Genomic DNA, 23,238 nt, shown 5'->3' on the forward strand with positions numbered 1-23,238 from the left:
GGATTGGGGAGGAAATGGTGTTTGCCTTTTTCCCCCTTTTAACTGTGTCACTTTTTTTTGGTCATTTCCTTTTGTTTACATTAATGAAAACCACTTTAAACAACAAATAAAAGCACAAATATAGGACGTAAAATAATGACTTCTCACTTTTTTGTTGACTCTTCTCTCAAGATGCAGGGTTTCTAATGCAGAAGCCTCCTTCTATCACTCTTACTAGACTATACTGTGATTCAGAAAATGAAGGCAATGAAAGAATTTATAGGAATCAAAACACCCAGTAGGAAAACACACACCACTTTTGCAGCACATGGATCATATTTAATTATGTCCCGAAAAGCACCATATTAGATGTGATTTTTTTTCCAGACTCTTATCTTAAAACGTTCAATTAAAAAAATACTTGTTACAAAAATGTTTTTAAACCTTATTTAATAAAAGGTTTAAAAAGATACAATGGAACATCCAGAAGTAAATAAGTTACATGAGTACATTAATCACATCAGCGAGACTTTTAGTGTATTAATATTTTGTAAAAAAAAAAAAAGCACAAAAATAAATTGTCTGGTCTATGACATCTGTACACAAGAGGTATATAGTATTTTTGTATGTACAATATTTTAATATGTAACAGTCTTTTTGAAAGGTGCAGCAAAAGGCAGTTCTTGCTCATTTGTTAAAATAAAAGCTCTTTAATAAAGCATTTATACAATAATTACAAGGAGACTGTTTCTGTACAATACACGAAAAGCTGCATTACAAATTAAACATACACCCAAGAAAAGCCAATTTGTACCAAATATGTGCTTCAGAAGAGCAATCATAAAACTTGAAGATGTAAAGAGGTGCCTTTTTTTAGAAAGACAAAAAACAAAGCCCAAACTCCAATACATTTTACAAAAATATATATATTCGTCTCCTCCTAAAGTTAAGCAGCTGGGGATCTTTATAGGCTCAGCTGTTGATATAAATCCCATTTTTCAGAAGGCGGGGGGAGGAGAGGAAACGTAAGCAGCTGCAGATTAGGGCCACAGTCTCTCTGGCACTATAGCCAGCCACAAAATTGTCATTCATTTCAACACAGCTTGCACAGGAATCCCAAGCAGTCATCTGAAATGTGCAGCAGTTGCACCTAGTGCCTGGAGAATTTCAGCCTGCACGGTGGTAAATGTTATGGGATAAAAGCAGCAGCTGAACCCTAGTGGAAGGTCCTTGGGAAAAAAAGAGGAGCCAAAGGGACAAATGTTTATGCTCTTTCCACCTCCCGGACACTTAGTAAATCCTATAAAGTGCACACTAGTAGATCATTTGTGTGAAACTGCACAAATGGGAAGGCATGCAATGGGAAAAAAGACTCAGGATACAAATGTTTGTGATAGCAGCAAAAAAAAATCTCCAAAGGTTAGTTTTTTATACACATATGGTAATAAGCTGAAAACAGATGGAAGCTGACCATGTGGCTAAACAGTGTCCACTTCACTATCATTAAAAGCAAGAGATGTTTGAACCACATGCTCCCTACATTAACACAGTTGGTCATACAAATTTAATAATTATTCTGAAGGACACGTAAACAACAGGCAGATTTACTGGATCAGCTAGAAGTATGTGTTTTCAACAGATGAGAAAACATTCATTTGAATTTTCAACCACCTTATGCTTAACTGGGTGTACAATATGATCCTCAGCACATGTATTCAAAACGAAGCCCAATACATTCAGCAAGTTTCATGGCAATGTATTTATAGGATTGTGTATGATAAATAGGATGCTAATTGCCCAACAGGATGTGGTACAATATAACCCAAACTCATCTCAAGCTAAGGAGGGTCAGTACTTGGATGGGAGACCACCAAGGAAGACTGCAGAAGAAGGTAGTGGCAAAACTCCCCTACTTAATCACGTGCCTTGAAAACCATATGAGGTTGTCATCAGTCAGCTACAACTTAACAGCACTTTGCATGTACACAGTTGCCGAACATTCTGTTCTGTTCAGTCGACGGGCTTCTATGAATCAGTTTCACTAACAGCCTATAACAGAACACACTTCTTCCATTGGAGGAGGTTTCCACTATTTACATGGCAGACTCATAGCATTCAACCTTGTACATACAGTCAGTGAACACAATTGCTGGCTGATTTATGTGCCCAGTTAAAGGATGGAGCCATTTCCAACACATACTTTGCTAGACTTACTAGCCTCCCTGCAAGACCTTAAAATATAGCCACTCCAAATGTGAAATGGTAACATCCAGCTCAGTTGCTATTTTTAGGAAACTAACAGCTGATTTGCAACTATAGTTTCTAATTTAATGTCTTCATAGTCATCTGCTACAAAATGAAATGTTTTATATACCAGAGGTTCTTAGGCTGCTGAGTACTATCGAACTGAATGGCAGGGGAAGGATCTTGTTAGATTCTCAAAACTACTCCTGAACTGATCTTGTCAGATTCTCAAAACTACTCCTGAGTTAATAACTCCTGAATGGCATGAAATGCACGAAGTTCTACACTTTTCCAAGAGCATAAAGTTCTTGAATGACTCCGATAAAAAAAGGAGAGTTTGACTGGCCACTGAACAAATTCAAAGATTGCTTCCAAGATGCTTCGCTATAATTAAAGTGAACAATGAATCTGCTTCACATCAAGTTGGTACATCTAGCTCAGCTCTGTCTTGTGACTAGCAGCAGTTTTCTCTACTATCTGAGATTTTTGAAACTGGAAATGCCAGGGCCAGCAGCCATGCAAAGTGAGTGCTCTGGCAACTGAGCCCTGGGCCATGCCTTTCAGAACACAGCTGCAGTCAGTCAAGTGACACAGTCTGCTGTTGACCATGAGCCACATAAAAATCCCCCTAGCACATAAACTAGCATGTTGACAAAGACAATCGATCTCCCTCACAGCACATGATCATTTAGGAAGGATTTAAATCCAAAGGTTAACCCTAACATGGCTCCTTTTTTTTTTTTTGCAGCTACCTACATATATATCTCCAGAATCTTGCAGTCTAAGAGCATTCAGGACCAAAAGACAGTTGGGTCATGGCCCTATTGTGAACTGACCACTAAAACATATTATGTAAAGTGTAATGCATTCTACAGAAATCTCGAAACTGGTAGCTTTCACGTTCCAAGAGACAAGCCTCTGCCACTCACAGTTGTAAAGAAAAATCTCAATATATGTCTGCTGTGCCTCCATTTAGAAATCTTCTGTGATTAAATTCCTCCCCCTTCACAATTGTTTTTTTTGGCAGAATACATAAAGAAGTGGCTCTACTGCTTTCGGGACATTGTTACATGCACATTAGTAAACAATGAGGTGGATCCAGCATGGCATATCCATGTTGTAAGGACTTCTGGGGCTCCTTCCTGTGCTGGCAGCCTGAAAAGTCTTCCTCAGTCTGCTCCTGGGGATCCCCTCCCCACCCCAGGAGCAACATTTCAGGCTGCATTTGGGGATGCCATGGAGGGGAACCAAGGAAGTTGTGAGGCCAGAAGTTCTTGCATGTGTAGAAATGCTGCACTGGATCCATTCTGATGTCCCCACTTACACTTAACAGAGGAATAGTCACATTAGTCTGCTGCAGCAAAAAACAAACAGGCAACATTTTACAAGACGAATATAATTTTTCATTCCAGCATAAACTGTCTTGTATTAAAGCCGATGTCATCAGGGAATAATGACTAAATCCTCATAGGGTAGTCATTTTATGCAGAAGGTCTTAGAGATAAACTGGAAGATCAAGGGACTATGAAATGTAGGAAGTTCAAGGTGAAATATCATTATGTAAAATTCTACTCAGGAATAACAGAGATCATTCAGTGCTTAGACAGTTAAAATCTTTAGTGGGTGTGAAGTTGCAGGTCTTGTTAACAAAAAGCATTCCCTGATAAGTATTTGAGGAAGTGGGCTCTAGTCTACAAATGCTTAAGCTCAAATTAAAAAATGTCTGGCCTAAGATACCATATTTTTGCCACCTATGGTTTTCTTTCTGTAAACAAAAAATAATCCCATCATCTTAAATGGTGATCCGGATAATTCTTTGTTTCAAACAATGGAATTCAGATGGATTGGGGAGGGGGAGGGCGTTGGGCAAAATATCTCCCATTGGTTTTATCATAAAGTGCTTTTGATAGCCCTTCCTTCTTTTCACAGGAAGATGATGAGGTGACATTCTACAGAACTTAGTGTGAGTTATTAAATATGCAAAGTGTGTGTGGTGGGAAGGAATCTACTTAGTAGAAACCTTCCACCTCATCTGAAAGTGTGGCTCTAAGCTTTGGGTGTTTGAAACAGGTTCTGGGCCTCTGGAGCATTTCTTTTAGAGGGGGAGAAGACATTTTACTATTCCAACATACAGATGAATTTGGCTTGGAGTACTGAATACATTCCAGATATAATTTGTATAAGTTCCACCCTCCGCCACCACTGAACTGTCAAAGGGCTAGTAAGAATTAAAGGTTGAATGCCTACTTTCCATGCCTTCTTTCTCTCCACTGATGCACTGTTTAATTTTTGTAAGTATTAACATTCTTTTGTGAAAGTAAAAGAACCATTTGGCAACAGAAATATGCAAGTGAAGTCATTGAGGAAACAGGAATATGCAGGTGAAGTTACTGAAATTTGCATAAAACCCACTAAATGAATATTTAGAATTTCTACAATATCTTATGGCAGTATCCTCATTCCTTCCAGGATGTAAGTTTACAGACTAATTTTGAACATCACATACAGCTGCCCCCTTAGCTGCAGAGTCTTCACTGATGACCTGACATTTTCAAACGCTCATAAACAGCAAAACATTATCACTGACACTTTCATAATTGTACATATTTTATCAATAATCTACTGAGCATTCGCTGCATATCAATCACTGAAGTGCCTTCTGTGGTTCTCCAACATCTCAAGGCAGAGGCCTATCCTAGCCTTACTCCCTGAGATATTTCTAATCTGAAAATGCCAGATTGAACCTGGGCCAAGGTATAAACACCGCATGTACTGTAGTATTGACCTATGACCTCCCCAGTTGCTGAAGTCTGCTTTCATTAGCAAAAAGGGTAAAAAAATAAAGTTAGTATTCTGTAGCATTTTTCCCCAACAGTGAAGGGTCAGCTTCTTTGAGAAATAACTTGTTATGTAGCTTCTTGAGTCTTTCAAATGTTTGTTTTCTCAAGTCTTTTTTTTTTGGGGGGGGGGGGTTGCCATGTCCATTAAAAGCTTTGTTTTGGCACCTACCTGCTGTACAAAATATATGAAAGAGAAGGGGAAATGTATATTGCTTACATCCCTAATTAGATGGTTTGAGACCTGTAGCAAAGGTTGAATTGGGCAGAAAACTAGGAAACTGGAAAACACAGCAGTTGTAGGAAAAGTTATGAATTCCCTGAATTATTTGGGAAAGCTCTTTTAAAGTTTTAAAGAGAGGTCAACATCTGAGCCCATACATTTATCTTCTCAGGTGTGGATGTCATGCCTAAGACTCACTACAATGATTCCTGATCAGTACAAGGAAGGTTGGATTGTACGGAAGGAACATGGAGTCCTACTCCATAGCAATTTGTTCATTTTATAAATAAAACAATTCATAAAATATTAGCTGTTTTGTAAAAAATAAAAATTTCAAGGTTACAAGTTGTCCTTTTAATCCATCAGTTCAACTCCAGCTGCATTTAGCGAGGCGAGTGGAAAGGAGGAGTCCAGAATCTCCCTAGATGAAGAAAGGTACAGATGTAAGTGTATGAAGAATAGTTGGCTCCAGTCTGGCTGTGCTGTCAGCCTCCTCTGGCCCTCTGCTAAACCTCTCCATCCTCATCAGAGCTGGAGCTGCTGCTGCCATTGCTACTGCCACTGTCACTGCTCTGGTCACGTTGGGCCTCGCTACATGCTGCTGCCGCTGCCGCTGCTGCCGCCGCCTCAGCTTCTTCCTTCTCTCGCTGCTTCAGAGCAGCTGCCTTTTTCTCCTGCTCAGCATGGCTCTTCATGTGAGCACTACGGCTTTTCACCTTGTAGAAGATTCTGTGGGGAAACAAAAGACACACAATGTGATTGTTTCTTGTCTATCTCACCTGCTCGCCTTGCACCTTCATTTTGAAGGTTTATTATTCTTTCATTTAGAAAGAACTTCATTCACGAGCAAGGCTGCTGTGAGGAAAACAGCACAGCAGTAAACTACAACTGCTCTCCTGTCATTCTTTGTGTATCCACGAGACAAGACAGTGAGTTGGGAGAATGAGAGTCAGTCTGGATCTTTGACAATGACCTCTGCAACATCTGTAATCAGTTATCTTGAGCCTGTAGTACACCCTTGCATCTCAAAACTTTTCTATAATGATGCAACATCTAGACCAAGGCCTGATTTCTTCTTGGGGCATGTTCTTGGCATAACTGAATTTGAATTTGTGGCACTAAACTGGATTTATGGCACTAAAAAGCAGCACAAGAAGCTAAGGCCCTGGAACCAATGGCTTTCATGGATCAGGCTCATGGTTCATCCGAGTCCATTCTTCTGCTTCCAACAGTGGCCAGCTAGAGGTTTCCCAAAATCTCTTAAAACACTAAAGATGATTGGGAGTAACTTTCTTTGCTTGTTTCTGGCATAATTAATTTGATCACACTGCCTCTGAGGAAGTGCTCATTATTAGCTAGTAAGGTTAACAGCCATTGACTGACATATCTTCTACGGCTGGGGTGGCGAACCTTTGGCACTCCAGATGTTATGGACTACAATTGGCCATGCTGGCAGGGGCTGATGGGAATTGTAGTCCATAACATCTGGAGTGCCAAAGGTTCACCACCACTGTTATGGAGTCGCCTTTAAAGGGAAGAAGACACAAATCAAAACCTTCTAGACGTATGTACAGAAGTCACAGGTCCTGAATTATGTCCCTAGAGACTCATTGAAAAATATTTCTGGAAATGTCAATCTTCTTTCCGAACTGGTTTCCTGCATGTGCAGGGTCAGTTTTGAAACTGTCTCTTCCAAAGGTCACAATTTTGAGTGTCTTCTGGGGTAAGGTTCTTTGCCCACAGGTCTTCATTGATTGTGTCCATCCACCGTTTCTTGGGTCTGCCACGTGGGCAGGGCTGTCTTTGCTACGGATGTTTCCTCACGGCACATATTTCTGGAAATGTCAATGTTCATTCTTTTTCATTCTTATATTTATGTTCCAGTGTTACTAGATCCATGGTTTCTAACCTTCCATGCTATGCTTAAGTGTCTATCAGACCACAATTAAATAAAAATTTGCATGAATCCCACTTGAGTGAGTACATGCGTCCTCCCTATCCCCCAGCTTCTCACTGGGAAACTGATGGAGAAAAAAACTAATTCCTAAATGTGCAAATACAGTAATATGGGTTAACTGAAGTTTGGATTCCCATTAGCAAAATTAAAAGTTTTAGATACAAAGGAGGGATATTTTTAACACATGAGAGATGGAGGCAAAAAGACCGAGGAGCCAGAAGTCAGATGCAACCTAAGTAGTGAAACACAACATCTTTAGAATTTCCAATTTCCTTCCTCTATAGGCAATCTCAGTTCCTGCAGAAATTAGCAACTGTGTAAACAGTTGAACACTCACATACTGAACTTTGCTTTTTAAACACAACACAGCAAGTAGCTAACACATTATATTACATCCAATGACAATACATTCTATTGCTCTTGCTGGATAAGGGTGAATGATGAACTCCCTATGTTTAATTTTGCCAGCCACACACAAGAAGTTGTCTGTCATACATTCTTCTTGTCCTGGGCCTCCAAGGGTGACAGCAACTGCCCAGGCCAGAATGCAAAGTACCACACAACTACTTCAATGCCTTAAGGCAGTTTTGAATGTGTGTTTCTTGAACAACAGCCACATGTACACTCTCTCTCTCCATGCTGCGGATAGTCTAAAATGTTGGACATTTTACGCTACGGCATGTGAGTCTGACACTGAAAGGGGGGGGGGGACACTAAAATTCCTTTTGGGCATGCCCAAGCCATGGGATATGCTCAAAGTAGTTCCTAGATCCCAGCTATTGTCTAGTCAAGTCTGTCAGAACATCCTGGAATTCTCAGTGAATAAATGTTGGTACCAGGCAGAGGTGTGGTTACTCAGTTCTGGCATGTGATGCTATGCTTAGCCTTGCTCCAATCAGCCCAGGGCCCCAGAGGGTTTGTCAGGCTTTTTATTCACTAAGTTTGTAAGTCCTGGCAGAGAACCCAACTTTCCAAAATAACCACCCCTACAGGCAACCAACAACAACCACATGCAGACTAGGAAGAGAGGCAGACAATACGTACAAACTGCAGCAAAGCTGCTTCTCATTTAATAAACCTTTTTTTTTGGCTCTTAACTAGGGTCTGCTGTTACAGTAACAATTGTGTCCTGAGTTTCTGCCGAAACTCCTTCTCTGAAAAGGGCCTACAGCATTTCCCCATTTCTGCATAATTCCTTTGTTCAAGACAGCAGAAAAGTAAGACGTCTGCTGAAGATAGCCATGCCATCTTTGCATGAGCAGGGTGCACTTGATATACATGTTCTGAGCTGGGGACTCTCCCCCACATACACACACTGTCGGCTACTCACAATGGCAGGGACTGTTGGGCCTCCAGCACACCTACTGAACAGCAGCATTGGCAGAAGGTTGCAGGGCACTTGAAGGCCGAATGGTGCCACAGCAATGAAGAGAAGAGGTCTGGGCCTCTTGTGAGCAGCCTGATTCCCTGAGAGGGCATGTACACCTTGTCTGGCCTTTGTCAAATGGCCCAGGGCGCTGGCTGATGAGGAAACTCAACTGCCTGCTGAAGGCACAGCAGGACAGGGGTCAACATAAGGAGGTGCATGGGTGTGCTTGTAATCTCTCTCTTCATCTGAGCTGTAAAGTGGGACTGCTGCCATCTACAACTTTTGAAAGCAAGTGGCAGATGGACACACTCTGTAATCTAAGATGTTACTTCAAATGCCAGAATCTTTCCTTTCTACCTCTGGTTTTTCCCACACTTACCTGCCACATTTTTTACATGGAAATTCTTCGTCTTGGTTCTGGGCTTTGTTGGTGGTGTCTTGTTTAGGCTTTGGCTTTCGTTTTCTCTTCTGTGCAGGTGGAGAAGTTCTTCGATATTTAATGGGAGTCTCTTTGGTCCTCCTTGAAGCTCTTCCTCTAGCCTCTTTCCCTCGAGGTGCACCAGGCTCCCTAGCCTCTTTCCCTCGAGGTGCATCAGGTTCCTGGCACCTTTCTATAAGGTTGCTGCCAGCCTTCACAAAAAGAGATCATCATTACTAACAAGATACACCAAGAATTCCTAAAAAGAGGACCATATATGAAATTGTTTTATACTGAATCAAATCACTGTCCCATTTATTGGCCATTCTAACAAAGAGCAGCTCTTTGCGGCCTTAGGCAGAAGGTTTTTCCCAGGATCTGCTACCTGATACTTGTATTTCACTAGAAATGCTGAGATTGAGCCAAGGAACTTCTGCGTGGAAAGCACAGGCTCTACTACTGAGCCACAACCATCCCCACTCCCGCCCCCATAATGAAGTACAATGAAAGAGCTATGTTAACCAGCCAGTTAACCAAATATACTAATTAACCAAGCAGGTTGGTTCCTTCACAGCCTAAGAACAGGTGGAGGAGGAACAGGCAGCTGGACAGAAGTGGGTGAGGTGCCCATAACCAGAACACCCCCATACCACTGCACAATTTAAATGGCTGGTATGTATAGTGTTGAAGCCTGTTGAATCCCTCCTACAGTTGATCAGTGGTATAAGGGGGCATGCAGGAGGCACATTCTAGCCACTGCTGGAACATGTCTACTACCCCACCCCATATCATTGTACAGTTGAAGCATTAGATGGCTGGGATACACAGCATTCTGGTTCTCTGTATTCCTGAAGGAAGAAATATATTTAGACTACACACTCACAAAGGTAGCGAACTGATAATATATACCAGGTGTATTAAAGGTGCAAAAATATAAGGAGAGAAATATACAAAAAGCCAAAAATGCAAAAATACAAAAGGATAAACAATTCTTATTTCTGTGTCAAAAAGACTGCACAATATAAGAATAAAGAATCACAAGGATATCAGACTGTATGCAAACTCATTCATAAGCATCTAAAGGACTGCATGAAATAGAAACAAAGAATCTGAAATAATATCACGCAGAATGCAAAACAGTTATATTTGTAATTCTTTATTATTATATTGTGCAGTTTTTAATGCAGATTAAGGATTTTTTTGGTATTCATTGTACAATATTTTATTTTTGCATTTCTGGCTTTTGTGTATTGCTCTCTTTATATTTTTGAACCTTTAACATTCCTGGTATATTATCAATTAGGTGAGTGTGAGTGTGCAGTCTAGGTATAGTGCTTTACTTTTTGATTATGTATACATTCCCACTGTACCTCTCTTCTGATATATTTGGTATTGTACCCTCTGTATTCCTGCCCATGACATAGCTGATTGGCAGCCTGGCAGCAGCATCCTGACTGCAAGCAGACGGCATCAGTGAGCCACGCCCATTGTTAGGACTGTGAGGCCACTCTAATGTTTTCTGCAGGCAGAGGCAGTTGGCATGCCAGTCAGTTGAGTGTCAGATAACAGAGCTTTTATAGTATGAAGAACAAGGTACGTTGAAAATCCGTATTATGCTTGCTCCGCCTTCAGTGGCCTGCACATCTATTAAGAAGCACCCCTTCAAAAGGTGAAGACTAGCTCTCAGGCTAAAGTTTTAGAGTCACATGGAACTTACATGTATCTGATTACATAGAAGATTAGAGAATACCAGGCTTCAACCAAAGTCACCAGCAATATTGAGAGAAAAAACACACTACACTAATCTGAGCTGGTCAAGCATAACTGCTAAGTACAACTGCAGACTGCAAGTCTCTCAATGCAACACTGACCTGTTCTTCAGTGTGTAGAACCTCTGTGGGCTTGGAAAGTGCTGTGCTGCTGTTCTTGTCTTGGAGCTCCGCCTCTTCTATTACTTCTTCTTTTATGGTCAATTCTTCCTCTCTCTCTTCTTCCTCCTCCTCATCCTCTGTGTTTTCATAATCTTCATTGTATGTTCTGGGAGGAAGAGTTCGTGTAAGCCTATGGGAACTCTTCACAAAGAAAAAGAAAGTCAAAATACTCTTCAAAATTCACTTCAGTATAAAGGTAAGTAATTGGAGCAAAAATCTTTATGAAATCAATGGAATCCAGCAATACCGTTCCAAAGTGCTTCTGCTAGTGGCATTTAAAAAGAAAGTATGGTTTCAGGCACCACTAATTTCTTATCAAGTTTAGTGATAGTCCATATAGATGTTTTTAAAAAAATCTAGGACCATATAGAACCACAAAGGGATCTAGCAGGTTACCTTGACATCGATTTCAGCTTCATCTTTAACAGCTCGTTCAGTAGTAGCATCAACGTCCCCAAAGATTAGGGTTCCATTGCGACCTATTTTCACTTGCTTTTTATATGTATAATAGAACTCCACACACTGGGCTACAGTCTTGGTTTTTATCTGCAATATGAAATGGAAGCGGAAAAGAAAAGGCAAGTCATTTACATTATTTAAAGTACTTGGTTGGGCCTACCCATGGGCTTCAATACAGGTCACACTGAGATCCCCATCAGTTTCTCCTGCCAAAGATTGACTTATTTCCAGCACAACTTCTGATTTCTTTTTCCTGCCAACTGTGGCCCTTTTTCTTTCCTGCCTGCCACATTGCAAAACTGCTCATGAAACTTCCTGCGTTTCAAAACTTGTTTGCCACACAGAGACCAAGATGCAGAAGAGCTATTTGCTTTAAAAAGGAGATCCAGAAGCTATATTGAGCACAGCCTCACATTTTACTTCATCATGGTTAGAGAGTAAGCCTATGTAGAGTTATTTCAGTCTAAACCCACTGATTTCAATGGGCAAAAAATTTAATGGCATCTACATTGAGATTTTTATTTCATTCTATCCAAAGATTCTGGACGTTTATAATATGGAAACAAACATTTAAATATATAAAAATGGTGTTTCCAAAGTTTAGTTCATCAAGACAAATATTCCTAACAAAAACACCCAATATTCAGGGGGATCCAGCCAGTATTGTTGGAGCCATAAGTTGAAGGACGGCTTCACACTTTGCTGAGCAGAGTGGATGAATTCAACCCACTATCCTTTCCTTTTAGGATTTTCACTCTTACCCAACTGGGTTTTCTCAAGCTTCTCCTTACAGCCAGGCCTCTTTCCATCCATCACATCATGCCTTAGATAACATGATGGCAGGTAGCACAAGTATGAGACACTGAACATGGCCTCCTCCCAAATATCAACTCCAATATTTTAAAGCATACATGCCAACCTCAAGGCAGCAGAACAATACATTTCAAGATTGTGATTGCTAGGGTTCTGAGTACTGCTTCACATGAGTTATTTTTCTTTCACAGACATCATCCCAAGGTACAAAATAATGCATAAGCACATAGGAAATGTGGCACAAGAAATAATTTTGCTATGACACAAGCAAGGACAAAATAAACTTCTCACACCACCCATCAAAAATGACTGCATGCAGGTATCGTCAACTGGGAGACTGTACGTAAGATAAAATGTCTCCTACGAAATGGTACTGTGATGACTGGTATTTTCATTACTTAACACTACAATACAAGAGGATTCAGCTGGATAATATTATAGTAAACAAGGCAATGGCACCTACATCTTTTCCACAGATTAATTCTTTTTCAATGTGCTACATAAATGGCAAACAACTCACAAGTTTCTGGACCAGGAAGAAATCTTTCTTGTAGATGGCAATGCCTTTATTGAAGAGTTTCTTCTCCTGTATACTCCACTTATCTGATCCTGCAAGAAAGACAGTAGAACATATCACTATGACATCTTTTAGTCTTCCCTGACGATTCAAGCTTTCACTGAAAATGAAGAAAAATGCCCAGAAAATGTCCATGTCTATAACCTGTATATCTGCAGTAGCAATGAGAGCAATGGAGAGAACCCATTACAGAAACTGTTTAGAATGCCTAAGATAAGGAGAGGCTAGTAGCAGTGACTACCAGGAATGTACTCATGCTTGCAGAATACAAATGGGGAGTGGGGAGAGATGATGGGGTGGTTTGGTGTAGAAAGTACATCCTGTGCACTTTATATTTCAAGCCCTGCCCCTAGTCATCATCAGTCAGCTAATCAGGGATCCTTGACATAGAAACCACATCAGGTGTGTGGTTTTCTGCCCCAAGCCAACTTCAGACAGGTTGCCATGAGGATTTTGCAACATGTTGCAAAAACAGGTTCCACTGACTGAGATGTGATGTCTACACAAGAATAGACAGACTTTACTTCTCGAGGCTGATTATGCACCAGGTATCTGTGGCGCTGCAGGGGCAAATGTCCACTGGGGCAAGATTTCTTGTATGGAAGTATTTCCTTGAGCCCCATTTTCACTTCCCATTCTCTCTGAGACAAGCAATATGGAAAGTACAAGCAGAGTGTCTCTTTGGCTCCACCCCACTTCTCTTGCTCTACGTCTGCCCTCCCTCCTTATTGGGAGGCCTTTTAAAAAATTTATTTCAACTTCAAGCATTTGTACCATATTAGATCTACTGAAATAATGATATTGAAATGCCAGGGGATATCAAAATAACAAGCCTCTCCCTCCTTTCAAGGCAGCAGGAGTGGCAGAAAGTATGCAACATGAAGGAGAGAATATCAGCTCTAGAACATGGTCCCCTTCTTCAGCAGTGTGTGCTCCAGGGAATTGCTTTGCTTCATTTGGGGAAATTATTTCTGGATAGGGGGTGCAATATTGATATAACTGTACTAACATCAATAGTGATATAATAGTAATTTAAGGCTTTTACAAAGCCAGCAATCTTGAAAATACTGGGTGTGATGAGATCTGTGCCTTTAAGAGTAAGTTGATAAGTTAAGAGAATCAGGAAAAGCAGGTCCAGGAGAGTTCAACTGACAAACTGGGCAGCAAGGAGTGGCTCCTCATGTGTAAACAGAGAAATGCAAGGTGACCCCGCTACCAGTCCACTGCACAGGGAAGGACCTCAAGGTAAAGTGTTCCATGCATACTGGGCCCAAGTCTCAACATTTATTCCCCATATTTTCAGATTACACTGCAAACATGGAATGTCCTCAGATTTGTAGAAACAGCTTCTCTACCATATCTTGTCCCATTGTGTGCATTTCTCATCCACACTCTGGGGCCAAGCTCAGAAACAGATACTTGATTGTGTGTACTCTTTTGTAACAAGGCTGTATAATTGCTCAACCAACCAGAATCTATATTCAGTCTTGGAAATTTAAACTTCTAAAAGTTCTACTGAGCCCCACTTAACATTCAGTTTCCTGGCACTAAACCACTTTGCTACTTTTTGTAAAATCAGAACAGTGAAGCAAACAGTAACACAAACAGTGTACATCTCTGCTAACCAAATTCCACTGTGACATTAGAGAAAATCAACCAACAGAATCAAGAAATGTTAGACAGAAGGGTCAGTGTTTGAGGACAAATGCAAGAGGGAATAGATCACAGGATGAAAAAGAGACCCAGAGTCTTTGGGAAATTTTCCAAAAGTTCTCAGTGCTGTGCCTATCTCACTGCAACTTGACATACACTGTGGTTTCTAACCAGTTGGTATGTGGATATGGGCAATATTTACTTCTCAAATATGCTACTGACAGAGAGAGCGTGTGTGTGTGTGTGTGAATTCCATGTACAGCAGCCTGTGAACTTGTATGGCAGCTACCTTATCAAAGCAAAAGGATGTCCCCAAAGCATTTTTAAAAATATAACATGGTGGCGGAAATGGGGCGGAGGGAACTGTTAAAAGAAAAAAATGGAATGGAATCTTTGTTTCTTACTGAAGAGATTTAATAGCACAGTTTGAAATATACAAAGATAGAAGACAATGAACAATTCATTCTCAAAGAGCCCCATGGTCATTTTATGGCCATAAAACAGTCACAAAAAAATTAGTTAAGACTTTGTATTCCCTGTATTTGTTAGGTTAGGGTCTCTTTTAACCCAGGGGCCATACAAATAACCTCAGTTAATTCCAGATGTTGCTTCTGAGGAGGGCAAAAGAAAGAGCAAATTCTACTGAAACTAATTCTACTGATAATAACAGAAATGACCACGAGGGGCTGAGAAAACTTTCTCTAGGGAACAATAGTAATTGGTGAACAAGTGGTGACCTTTAAGACTATAGAAATCAGACAAAGCATAAAACAATTCATTCCAAATACAAACAGCATTTCTAGGCATGCTAATTGTAATAAAAATTGCTATATTCCTTGTCTTAGGGCCAATGAGAGATGACAGGCGTCCATAGGCATTTACTGACAAATAAATTTAGTAATGTGTAAACTGAAACGGGGGGGGGGGTAATGCTTTTTTGTTTATAGAAAACAAAGAGCACAAAGAGTAAACTCTGTCCCATCTTCTACCGTAATTTTCTGCACTCCACTGCTTGAAGTGGGGGTGGAATTAAATGCTTCAAATAATGGAGCATAACTAAGACAGACAGAAAAATGAAATAAGGTCTAGCTTACCTCACAAGCAGCCTTTTTTGCATGAGAACACACATACACACTAACACTATACTTTACACATGACCACACACATAAATATGTGAATACACATACCTCTAGTCTGACCCATACAAGTTTTCACAAGTATTTGTGTTCTCTCTCTTTCCCTTTCACACGCATGTATATGCATGTGAAATATTTGACACCATTTTTAAAAGCAATCTGTATTGAAATGAGCTACGAGTTAAGCATAAGTTGTCATAGGACAATTACGCATAAGGTGCTTGTTGTGCAGTGAAGGCAAATTTCTGCCACAGCAAGATTTCTTGTATGGATATATTTCCTCTAGCCCCGCTTTCACTTTCCACTCACTCCGCAGCAAGCAAATCCATTTATGCCACGATTTTAATTTTGCTTCAGATTTGCCAGCGAGCACAGCTTTTGCCCCAGATCTCTTCCCTCCGCTGCCCCTTTGCCTTCATCCCTGTTGCTGACTACTTCCAGCTTCTTGTCCTGCTGTATCATTTCTATTGCCCATGGTCTCCTGACTCCTGCATATCTTTAGATTTAAAAAGATTAAATCACCATATTGATAGATGGAAAAATTGATACTAATACTTAAAAATGCATTTGATCAACAAACTGGGATGTCTTCAGCCTCATAGTTTATACACAAGCAATCAATGATTCCAGACTACACCAGGGAAAGCCTGTCAGTCTTGACACTTGGGTTTACAACACATTGGAGAACAGACGATTTTTAAACAACGCATGTGCAATAGAGAACCTATGAAACACCGCCCCCTCCCCCTGGATGCAAGGAGAAAACCAGCTGATGGGTAATGTCTGCAAACAGGGCAGTTGGCAATAATGCCGAACATAACTGGAAACAAAGACACCCCAGCCAATTCTTTTGGAAGTTGTGGGAATCTCACCACAGATACTCCAAAATCAGGATGAACACCTTTTGGTTCTGCTGGAAAATGCATCATGTGCAATGAAGCAAATGATGACTTTTATGACCCTTATTAGTATCTTGGCACTGAATTATACAAGTTATTGCAAGGATCACTAAATGTGGACATGGTTATGTTCCCAAGGACAGAAATGAAGAGAAAACCTGTAAGCCTTAGTCCCATGTTCAAAGATAGATGGCAAAGGAAAGAGAAGAGCAGCACCTGAATAACCTCTAACAGAGGCTACCATATTTAGTTCTAAAGCAACCTCACCTAAATCTAAGCGCATGTCTCCACAAGGCTATAACTTTTTAAATTCTCTAACGTATAAATGGTGGCAGAGCCAAGAAGAGGAATAAAAACAACAATGCCTATGTTGTTGTTTTCAGCATACCTGTGTAGTGATAGTCTGCCAAGGGGTGGTTTGGAGATCGCACAGATGTCTTTAGCAGCATTCTGGTCAGAGCAGCCTATGGAAAAACCACGAAAAAAACTGGCTTTATAACACAACACTGAAAAGTGAACAAGTATCTTGCCATAAATTAAGTGTGATATCAATTACTTATCACAGGCATTCTTTTATATTGACAGTTTAGTACAGTATTAAGGTTCAGAGTGAATTAGGCTTGCTCAACCATGTCTGTCACAAAATTTTTGAGGTAGGTTTCAAAGAGATAATTGTAAAGGTTTCAATTGTGTTGATGGTAAGGGCAGCCGCCTAACCTTGAGTACATTCCACAGCCCGGGCGATGGGCCAGCTTCATCGGCGGAGACTTTATCTCTGCGCGGGAGATGAGGTCTCCGTTCCCATGGGAAGCCGGGAGGGGGATGGGATGAACAGAGTTATAACCTGTGCTTCTGGCGGGAAGTGTCATTCCTGCCACTGCGTGTACTTGAGCTTTCTAAGATGTCTGAATAAACGGTCTTTTTTTCACCAAAGAGCCTTTTATTTCTGCTTCTATGGAATTCCTTACATTGTGGCAGGAAACCTAATTCATCTACATCCCTAGTGCAGTGGACCTCTGGTGTCTCGGCATGGAGAGGTTGAATATTACTGCGGAAGGTGCGGTAGCCCCCAAAGAGGGCTCCGACCTTTCCCTTCTGGATCTGGAGGAACCGGCGGGAGAACGGGCCTCGCTGGTGACTCTTTCCCGTCCTCGTATCAGCACGAGTCTTCCTTTACTCCGCTGGAACGAGGGACGTGACGACGACCATGGGGACTTACATGAGTCGTTTGGGGCGCTGTCTATGGATCGAGCGCCTGTGGATCGGATCTCTACCCGTTTTCGTATGGATTACAAACCTCAGATGCAACCTGTCATGGAGGAGACGGGCCTGACCACCTTTCATGCGGCAACCCAGGAGTCCATCGAACGATTCCTGGACTCGTATTTTGGTGATGCTCCCAAAGAACCACCGTGGCACAGCACTGGGGCCCGTCCGAAGGGACACTGGGACTAAACCTGATTGGGAGGGTGTCCGTACCGCCTTCCCATCGCACCCCCCCTGCTCCCGGGCCAGCGGTGGCACCCCAGGGAGCCACCGGTGGCTACGGTGTCTCCGATGTCTCGCTTCCAGACGGCGAAGAGTCCGAAGAAAGCCTGCACTCCCAGCCGGATCTGTTCCCTCTCCCATCGAAAGAGAACTGGGATGAGGAAGTGGGCCGACTGCGAGATGCCCAAGAAGCATGGACCCGTGGAACGCCAGCTATGGGAGGAGGAACGGGCACAGTTGCAGCAAGAGCGCGAAAACCTGCAGAGGGACCGGGAACAGCAACGCAAAGAAGTCCAACTCGAAGTTGGACCGCGCTTTCAAAGATGCGCCCAACGGCAATATGCGCAGAACCTGTCAGTCCATGATAAGGTCCTGGAACACTCCAGACTGGATTTACAGCGGCAACGCCAAAAGCCGCTTCAGGCCTTATGGCGCGACGCAAAAGTGAGCTTACTGCAGCTATTAAACGGGACGAACTGGCTAAATTGAACGAGAAAAAGCAGCCCCTACATGCGCACCAGGATGCATTGACCCAAGGAGAGAGAGCTGGCTGCGTTGGAGAGGGAACTGAGGAGGCAGCAGACCAGGAAGCCCCAAGTTGGAGTCTATGCTGTTACTGATGCTGCCGGGCGCCAGAGGGGCGGCGTGGCTGGGTCCTGCCACCCAAACGCCAGCGGCACCGGGACTGATACCGCCGATTCCGGCCCCCCCTGTGCAGCCAGCTGCCCGCCTAACCTGCTCAACCCGTGCAACCGCCGCCTGCCGGCGCCAAGAGCCGTGGAAAGGGGCTACTATAGGCCCTCGATACCTGCCCGTTTTGATGGGACCGCTTCCAAGCTTCCCTACTTCATTTTGCAACTTCGATGCCCACATGGAGGACTATGATGATTTATACCGGTCTGAGCGCGAAAAAATACGGGACATCGGCTCAGTCCTGGATGGGGCAGCAGCCGACTGGTTTGTGACCCTTTGGATTGCAAGATGAAGACTCTCGCGACGGTGCCCGCATTCCTCCAAGCCTTAAGAGCGCTGCTTCCAAGATCCGGGCGCCCGAAAATGAGGCTATCCGCACCATCAAAACTATCCAGCAGGGCAACCGTCCGTTTGCAGAATTTGCCCGTGGAATTTCAGGCGGCGGCTGCTCGACTCCCTCCTGAGTGGCCTGAACGCATGAAATGCGAATACTTCTCAGATGCTGTTGACGGCAAGCTGCGTGAAACGGTGTTTTTAATTCGGGTTCCTCGCACTGTTGCTGATTGGATCCAGTTGGGATCCCAGGTGGCGTCTCGCTTGGAATACGCTCGTGCCGGAGGCCGCCAACGCCCCAAGCCTGCCACTGCCTCCCCCAATGCAAGCCCAGCCGCCCCCACCGAGACCACCTCTGAGCGCCGTCGCCGAGTGGGATTGTGCCTTTACCGCGGAGGACCAGGTTATCTAGCCGCCAACTGTCCGAAGAAACAAAACCAACCGCTTCCAGCCACGCGCACCCCATCTGCCAAGCCACCACGCGAAGTCGGGCCGCCTCCGACGGGCTCTTCTAAGGCGGTCATCGAAGGCGACCCAGAGGAGGGGGAGCAGCTGTTTGCCTTTCTTCAGCCCCCATGGATATGGGTCCGACTCCTGACGCGGTGAGTGAAGGCAGCGCTCCCATTACTGTCCAAGAGTTTCTGGCCAACCCCGCTAAACATACTCGCATTATAGCCTCGGCCCTTGTGGATTCTGGCTGCTCCCATTGCTTAATGCGGCCCCAGGTGGCAGAGGAGCTAGGTCTGGACCAAATTCCCCTGGCTAAGCCCATTCCATTCACCCAAATGGACGGCAGCCCTCTCGGGAATGAAGGACCGGCCCAGTTCAAAACACAACCGGTTCTCCTCCGTTGCGCCGACCATTGGGAGAAAATTAGTTTTATTTTGGCGCCAGTGGCCAAACACTCCATAGTTTTGGGCATGCCATGGTTATTGTTACATGAACCAAAGTTCATTTGGAAAGAACGGATCTTAGAATTCACTGACCCTCCCTGCGGTGAACACATGAATTGGGGGGAAAACTCAACTTCTCCTGACACACCCCCCTCCCTGGCTTCATCAGTGATTGCTCCCGATTCTATTGGCATCCCACCGGCGTACCAAGATCTAGCCAGAGTTTTTCAGGAGCAAGAATGCGATCAGTTGCCACCCCATAGAGACACTGACTGCAAAATCGTTATACAGCCAGAGCGAACTGTCCAAAGGTAGAATCTACCGTATGAGTCCCAATGAGGAGAAGGAACTTCGTGCCTTCTTGGACAAGAACCTCGCTCGCGGGTTCATACGGCGGGCTACCAAACACACACACGCTGCTCCCGTTTTGTTTGTAAAAAGAAAGATGGGTCCTTACGGCTTTGCACAGATTATCGAGGTCTCAATGCAGTCTCCCTGTCCAATAAATATCCTTTGCCTTTGATCAAGGACCTTTTAGATGCACTGGGCAAAGGGCGGACCTTTACTAAATTAGACTTGAGAGAAGCTTACTACAGGGTCAGAATTGCTGAAGGCTATGAACACTTGACTGCGTTTAACACAAAGTTTGGACAGTTTGAATACTTAATAATGCCATTCGGGTTAAGTAGGCCTCCCCGGGCTTTTATGGCCCTCATCAACGAAGTTCTCCATGATTTATTGTACAAGGGAGTTGTGGTATACTTAGATGACGTTTTAATTTATTCACAAACCATAGAAGAGCATGAAGCATTGGTTCGGGAGGTATTGAAACGCTTGCTCGACAACTCTCTCTTTGCCAAACTCTCCAAATGCTGTTTCCACCAGACCTCCATTGACTATTTGGGTTACCGGATCTCGCCGAGGGCTTAAAATGGATCCTGCTAAAATTGACGCGGTCCTCCAATGGCCTGCCCCACCAACCGCAAGGAACTCCAATCTTTTCTGGGTTTTGCTAATTTCTATCGTGGACTTTATACCCCAATTCGCTGAGCTGACTCTCCTCCTCACAGACCTCTACGCACTAAGGGTAAAGATCCACTGTCCGCCAAGCCCGGCCCCTTTCCTGGTCTGATGAATGTCAAACAGCCTTTCAGCTCTTAAAGTCTGCTTTTACCACCGAACCTATCCTAAAACACCCTGACCCAGATCTCCCGTTTGTGGTTCACGTGGATGCCTCGGACAAAGCGCTTGGGGCAGCCCTGTTGCAGAAAAATAAAGATGGTAGGCTGGTTCCGCGGTGCTTATTTATCAAAGAAATTCTCCGGGTGCTGAACTCAACTGGACTGTGGGGGATAAAGAGACTGCAGCCATCAAAGTAGCACTCTCCACTTGGCGCCACTGGCTGGAGGGGCCTAAACACCCCTTTCACTTTTGTTCGGTTCACAAAACCTGGCCGCTCTTTCCACCCCCCTCAAGATGTCCGCAAAACAACTCCGTTGGGCGATTTCTTTTCTCGTTTCTCTTTCACAGTCCATTTTTCCCGGAAAACCAATAAACTGGCTGACGCTAGCCCTTCTACCCGGGAGTGGGTGGAGCTGCCTTACGAGACATTCCACGCACTGTTCTCTCCCCCTCCCAGTTAGGACTGGCTGTCACCCGATCTCAAACGTCCACTCCTCCTTCACCGCCCATTCCTAGTCTCGTCTCTCCTTTCCTGCGGGACCTCGAGGAGGCGGGGCTGCACGAGCCTCCAGCGGAGGAAAGTGACTCCCAATTGCGTTTGGAGAATGGAGTTTGGCGGAGGGGGGAGTGTTGGTACGTGCCTCCTCCGCAAGCAGGTTCTTGAAGCCTGCCACGATGCCCGCTTGGCTGGACATTTTGGCTTTCTGAAAACTCTGCATTTGGCCCGCCGTCAGTTCTGGTGGCGCGCAATGCGCAAGGACATTGAGGCGTATGTTAAAGGCTGCTCTGTTTGTGCAGAAGCCAAAACCATTCCGGGAAAGCCCCATGGACTGTTGAAACCTCTCCCGGTGGCCTCCCGCCCTTGGGAAGTCATCTCCATGGATTTTATTACAGATTTGCCCGAAAGTCATGGCAACACGGTCTTGTGGGTGGTGGTGGACTTATTCTCTAAACAAGCCCATTTTATTCCATGTGCTTCCATCCCCTCTGCTCCTAAGTTAGCACGGCTGTTCATTCAACATGTTTACCGTCTACACTCCGCCCCCCGTTAAGGTGGTCTGCGACCGCGGCCCCAATTCATTTCAAAGTTCTGGAAGGCGTTTTGCAGGGTTGTTGGGGCCGCCCGGTGACTCGCTACGCCCTACCATGTTCAAAGTGACGGTGAGTCGGAGAGAACTAACAGAACCGTGGAGCCGTATTTACGTTGTTACCACAACTACCACCAAGACAATTGGTGCGAGCTCATTCCGTTTGCGGAGTACGCCTATAACAATGCGGTTCATAGCAGTACAAAGAAAACCCCCTTTGAAATTGTGTCTGGTCGCTCGTTCCCGCCGTTGCCGCAACTACCCGCGGCAGCTTTGGATCCTCCAGAGTTTCACCAATGGATTTCATCCCTAGCCGAGGGATGGAAATCGGTCCAGACCGCCTTACAACAGGCTAAGGACTCCCAAAAGCTGCAAGCGGATAAGCACCGCTCGGATTTTCCTCTGCGTGTGGGCGCTTGGGTGTATTTGTCTACCAAAAATCTCAGAGACGTGCATAAGTTTTCCAAACTAGGCAAAAGATTCGTGGGACCTTTTCAGATTACTAAAGTGATTAATGATGTCACTGCCCGATTGGATTTGCCTAACTCTCTTAGTAACATTCATCCTGTCTTCCATTCCAGTTTACTCAAGGAGGCTCCCGCTTCCGATGCCTGGCACGACCCGCCGGAGAGACCCCCACCAACTATTATTGATGGCCACAAGCACTACGAAATTGACGCCATCCTGGACTCTCGCTTTAATCGCAAACGCTTGCAATATTTAGTCTCTTGGGTGGGATATTCCTCTGGGTATAATCAATGGGTTTATTCGGAAAATATTGACGCCGCCACCCTTATTTCTGCTTTCCACGACGCCGTTCCGCATAAACCTGGGGAGGGGTCTTCTTTAAGGGAGGCAGAGTGTAAAGGTTTCAATTGTGTTGATGGTAAGGGCAGCCGCCTAACCTTGAGTACATTCCACAGCCCGGGCGATGGGCCAGCTTCATCGGCGGAGACTTTATCTCTGCGCGGGAGATGAGGTCTCCGTTCCCATGGGAAGCCGGGAGGGGGATGGGATGAACAGAGTTATAACCTGTGCTTCTGGCGGGAAGTGTCATTCCTGCCAC

At 43.9% G+C, this 23,238-nt stretch overlaps 1 protein-coding gene across 4 annotated transcripts in view; it reads right to left on the minus strand.

Moving 5' to 3' along the window:
• Positions 1–296: 296 nt before the first annotated feature.
• Positions 297–23,238, minus strand: part of MIDEAS (mitotic deacetylase associated SANT domain protein) — a 114,190-nt gene continuing 91,248 nt past the window's right edge. For all 4 annotated transcript variants that reach the window (XM_048484114.1, XM_048484111.1, XM_048484113.1 and 1 more), the window contains exons 8-13: positions 16,884–16,959; positions 12,751–12,839; positions 11,355–11,504; positions 10,899–11,099; positions 8,989–9,239; positions 297–6,012 (exon numbers count right to left, since the gene is read on the minus strand). In XM_048484114.1, coding sequence (XP_048340071.1) covers positions 5,790–6,012; positions 8,989–9,239; positions 10,899–11,099; positions 11,355–11,504; positions 12,751–12,839; positions 16,884–16,959 — 990 coding nt within the window. In that variant the 3' untranslated portion in view covers positions 297–5,789. The remainder of the gene's footprint in view (positions 6,013–8,988; positions 9,240–10,898; positions 11,100–11,354; positions 11,505–12,750; positions 12,840–16,883; positions 16,960–23,238) is intronic.

The sequence above is a fragment of the Sphaerodactylus townsendi genome, linkage group LG02, assembly GCF_021028975.2.
Source record: "Sphaerodactylus townsendi isolate TG3544 linkage group LG02, MPM_Stown_v2.3, whole genome shotgun sequence".
Lineage (NCBI taxonomy): Eukaryota > Metazoa > Chordata > Lepidosauria > Squamata > Sphaerodactylidae > Sphaerodactylus > Sphaerodactylus townsendi.